This window comes from Grammomys surdaster, unplaced genomic scaffold, assembly GCF_004785775.1.
Source record: "Grammomys surdaster isolate TR1022 unplaced genomic scaffold, NIH_TR_1.0 126391, whole genome shotgun sequence".
NCBI lineage: Eukaryota > Metazoa > Chordata > Mammalia > Rodentia > Muridae > Grammomys > Grammomys surdaster.
In genome coordinates this window covers 15,059,530-15,064,488 of record NW_021621185.1, presented here as the reverse complement: position 1 = coordinate 15,064,488, position 4,959 = coordinate 15,059,530, and the positions used below count along the sequence as shown (strand labels likewise).

The 4,959-nt window shown below is 40.7% G+C and overlaps 1 protein-coding gene across 2 annotated transcripts in view; it reads left to right on the top strand.

Moving 5' to 3' along the window:
* Window positions 1–3,394, top strand: part of Fam151b (family with sequence similarity 151 member B) — a 31,528-nt gene extending 28,134 nt beyond the window's left edge. The window contains exons 6-7 of one of the 2 annotated variants that reach the window (XM_028760147.1): window positions 1,260–1,325; window positions 2,809–2,842. In XM_028760147.1, the coding sequence (XP_028615980.1) occupies window positions 1,260–1,281 (22 nt within the window). In that variant the 3' untranslated portion in view covers window positions 1,282–1,325; window positions 2,809–2,842. Of the gene's footprint in view, window positions 1–1,259; window positions 1,326–2,808 lie in introns of both variants that reach the window. The other variant, XM_028760146.1, reaches the window with a different exon arrangement.
* The last annotated feature ends 1,565 nt before the right edge of the window (window positions 3,395–4,959 follow it).

The following is a 4,959-nucleotide window of genomic DNA, read 5'->3' as shown; positions in this document are numbered from 1 at the left end:
TGACATCCTCCAGTGTCCTCACTGTCCTGGGTCTGACATCCTCCAGTATCCTCACTGTGCAGTCTAACATTCACCAGTGTCCTCACTGTGCAGTCTAACATTCACCAGTGTCCTCACTGTGCAGTCTGACATCTTCCAGTGGTTTCTCTTTTCTTGCATTCTCTCCAAAATTTATTGCTTGTTTTCTTGTGCTAATATGAAACCTCAAATTTTTTGTTTTCTTTGGTGGCTAAAACACGTTGGAGAATTTTAAAGTATTATTGGCTGTTTGTTTCCATTTGAGATATTTCTGTTCAATGCATTAGCTCATTTATTGATGGTGAGATTTAGGGCTTGGATGTTTAATTTTTGCAGTTCTTTCTGTTTTCTAAATGGTAGCTCTGAATGCAGTTGGCACAGCCTTTCTTGCCTTCTGTAGGCTGTGTGCTTAACCTGCTGGTGGTTTCTTGTGCTGTGCAGAAACTTTGTATTTTCATATAATTCCATTGTCAATTCTTAGAGTTGTTCCCTGTGCATTTAGAGCTCGTTTCAGAAGATCCTTGCCTCTGCCTGTATTCCCTATTTTCCTCTGGCAGTTTCAGAGGCAGCTTCCCGTCAGAACTACCTTAGCTGTCATCCAGGGCTAGTGAATTGTGATGTTTTCATTTGCGACTAGAAGCTTTTAAAATTCCCCCTCTGCCTTACTCAGTCTCTCACTGTACATTCAAACGTGTGTTTTTTAGGGGCTGTGGATGTTGGTAGAGTGCTTGCCTAGGATGCAAAAGTCGTGGATTTGATCCTCAGAAGTAAATAAATAACAAAAGTGCATCATCCAGTGTGAGTGTCAGCTTAGTTTCTGTGGTTTCCCTTGCTACTGATTTATAGTTCTAGTTCAGTATAGTATGATACATTATTAGGAAGTATTTCAATTTCATTAAGGCTGGCTTTGTGGCCTATGATTTAATTGATTTTAGAGAAGATTTCATCTGCCACTAAGAGGTCCTTGTTCTCTGTCAGTGGGGTGAGGCATCTCACAGCTATTTCTTGATCTGTGGCACAAGTTAGATCTGATACTTCTTTGATATTTGGGGAGGGTCTGGAGGACACCCCTAAGGAACAGAGTAGGGTACTGAGGTCCCCCACTGTTGTGGTCAGGAACTATCTGAAGTTGCATGCCCATTAATGTTTGTTGTATAAAGCTGAGAGTCCTAAAATTCAGTATATAAATACTCATTCTTGTTTTCTGCCTTCTCTATGGGTTGTTCCTTTAAAACATGTAGGCTGCTTCTCCGTCTCCTGTGATGAGGCTGGGGACCATCCTGCAGTGTTACGAACATGTAGAGCAGGTGAGAGGAGAGGATCCAAGGGCAGGATGTGATGAAGCAGGGACACACAGATGCCCCAAGGTGCTGGCCACCCACAGTTTTTGCTTTGAGTTTTGGTTACATTAACATTCACTTTATAATAATTGGTTAAAAATCTACATTTCTGATTTAAATACCATCTGTGATTTTTTTTACAATATAAAAAAATTTAAAAATATATCCTGAGAATTGATTGAAAGGAATCCAGTTTAAGATACCCTTTAACAATCTTATTTATCCTACTTCAGTTTTAATAAAATGTAGAGCTATTTAATGAGGCAGAAATGACCTGGAAAATTATTTTTCTTAACCTAAATGATCATATCTGTGTCTTGTTATAAGGTTCATTACCATGGAAGCCAGATAAATGAATAGATTCTATTTGAGAAAAAAATACATAGAGTTAAAAGTGAATGTTCACTTTTTTCTTTTCTGTGACCTGTACCATAGTTTAAAATTCTTCTCAGTGTGTCACGTGTTACTTCTGGGAACTAAGTCTGAAGCATCTCTCTCTGCTCAAATCTCCTCAGGACAGAAGCTTAGCAAAGTCATGCCCCCCCACTCACCCCATGTTACCATTAGGAGCAGAAATGCCCTGGAGCTCTCTCCTGGATTCCCACAGGTTTATGGGGGGTGGGGATGCAGCTCCTGGAGAGTGCCATGTTTCCAGGCTCCACAGCCATACAGGAAACAGGGAAACAAGGCAAACACTATCCAGACTGTGGCGTGTTTGTGCCTGTGTAAAACTTAACATAGACTCTTATTTTAAAATTGTTTTCTTCCTTTTTTTTGTTTTCTTTTTGTATTTTATGTGTGGTGAGGGTCACACATGCCTCACAGTGCACATACAATAGTTGAGGACAACCTGCCAGGAGCTGGTTCTCTCTCCTTCCACCAGTGGGTCCCCAGGATTGACCTCAGGTCACCAGGCTTGGCAATGTACTTTTACTGATGAGCCCTCTTGCCAACCCGGTTGCTGTTGTTAATGACATCTCTTGGCATTCCATCACTTCATGAGAACACCTCAAAGGTGGGCATAGCGGGGCCATCATTAGTGACTGTGTGTTGGGAATGACAGTGACTCTTGATCACTTCACAGTCTCTTCCCATCATGCATTTTGTTTCAATCTGACCAGGCTATTGAGCAAACTCAGGTCTATAGTTGTAATTTTATTTGGGGGACAGAGTCTTTGATCAGCAGGAAAATCTTTCATCAGCTCCTTTTGCAAAACATGACTCATTTCCAGAGCGACAGCGTGGGCCTCTAAGCCACTGAACATCTCGTAATTGAAATATAGAAATTACATAATTTATGTGGCAGCAGTGGGGATCTGTTTCATTGCTGATGGCTTTGATGTTGCTGAAGGACTGGAGCCGGGCAGTGTGGTTAGACTGTGGACTGTGGGGAATTCTCCATCGCTTTCTTATCTCTCCAGTTTACCTATTCACTTCTGTTTTAATGCAGGTACAGCTTAACTGTTTGGACTGGAAAAGATGACATTTATTCCACTGAAGATTTACTTTACATTCGAGACTACTTTAATAAAACCCAAGTTTTCTATGATATTTTAGAACCACAAAACCATGAATTTAAACAAGCCATTGGAATCCGAGTCATTCTCTAATAATATAGTTTATATTTTTTTTCTAAATCACTTTCTCTTTGGTTTCATGATCCTTACTGCTTTGATCTCAATCAATGGCAGTATTAATTGTAATTATTGGTTTATGCTAAATTTATCTAATCAGAAATGCTTATTGTGTGCTTCCTCTGACTTTACAATGTCTCGTGGCACTACATGTCTGTACAAGACTTTACCAACTGCAATAAAATTGTTTTAAAATTATAGTGAAAATGTTGAAGCTGGGTAGCAAGTGCCTGTAAAACCCCAGGACTTCTGCGACTAAAACAGGAAGATCAAGAATTCAAGACCAGCCTGGGCTATGTTGTGATACCCTGTCTCAAGTTTTTTATAGCATCTCTATAATCATCATACATTTTGTAAAAAGACTTGAATTAATAAATTAACTACTTTTTGATGAAATTAGAAGTACAAGCTTTTTGTCCAGAATGAAGTTCTATCTAACCCTTAGCAACTTTCTTGAGAAGTGTTTCTGCAGTTGTTTGTCTCTTTGTTGTATGCATATGTGTATGTGTGCCGTGGTGAGTGTGTGGGGGTCAATGTGGAGGAATGGGTTCTCCTTCCCTCGTGTGCATCCTGGAGATCAAACTCAGCTGTCAGCTCAGCAGCACGCAGCTTTACTGCTGAGCTATCTTTCTGGCCTAATACTCTTAAGACAATAGTATGTAGCGGTTAAGTAATATTCAAGATGCTGCCACTCAGATTAAGGTCTAAAGGAACTTAAGGTGTTCTAAGAAGCAAAAGAGCTTAACAGGGAATTGTGAGATTTATTCTTCCGCAGGTGTATTCTGAACGGTCACCTGTGTGGGGAAATGACAGCACTCACAACTTCACATACACATAACTGAAGGGCACCTTTGGCCTAAATTAAAGAGCTGAGCCTAGTAAGCATTTGGCAGTGAGTTATAGAGGTTTCATGAGTCCTGAGGAAGGCAGGAAGCACTAACTCTAAAGGAAAACAGAGACAAATGGTCTTTAACAAACTTTTCATTACAAGACACCATTAAGATAGCTCAGAAATTAAGAGCACTGGCTGCTTTTCCATAGGACTCAGTGGCTCCCAGTGGTCTGAAACTTCAGATTTACAGGATCTGATGCCACATTCTGGCCCCCTCAACTACTGTACTCATGTGGTGGACAGGCATACATTCAGACAAAGCACCCATACGCATGAAATAGAAATAAGTTCTTAAAAATAAAATCAGAGACACAGTTGAGGCACATCTGACAACGGACTGCTATTTTATGCAAAGAGCTCCTATAAACTAGTAAAAAGCTAAAAGCCTGAATTTAAAAATGAGACAAAAACTAACCGATATATCACAAAATGAAATATTTATATGCCCAAAGCAAGTTTTTCTGGAAAGGTTCTGACGGTATTACCTCTCATCCAGGAAAAGTCCATTTAAGGCACAGTGAGATAGCAGTGCGGATGTCACAGAATGGCTGGCACTATAAGGACTGACACCTTGTGTGGGGGTGGGGGGAGAGCATTCCTGTAGTACCTATATTAGTAAAGATAATAACTCTGCCCTAGGACCTAGCCATTCAATCCATAAATGTAAAGTCAAGGGAGTGCCCGTGTTCACAGAAAGACTTGTGACAGAATGTTGGTGGCAGTCGTATCCTGAGCCCCTGATTAGAAATAGCACATTTCCATCTGCAAGGAGGCTGCAAATATAACGGACTGACTACACAGTCCTGAAACAGTGCGAGCCACTTCTCCGCAGTCAGGATAATAGTACACACAAAGCAGAAGGAAGAGGACAGCTGAGCACATGCTCTGTGGGTTGAACAGAGGTCAGAATGATGGATGCTCCTGGTAGAATATTGGATGGGCAGTGGGGTAACTTGAGGAAGTCATGAAAATGAAATGTCCATGGCTGTGCCAACATGCATACTTGGATGTGTGTGGCGAGGAATTTACTGAGAGGTCCATTCTACTGTGTTGTAAGGTATACATCTCAATCTTT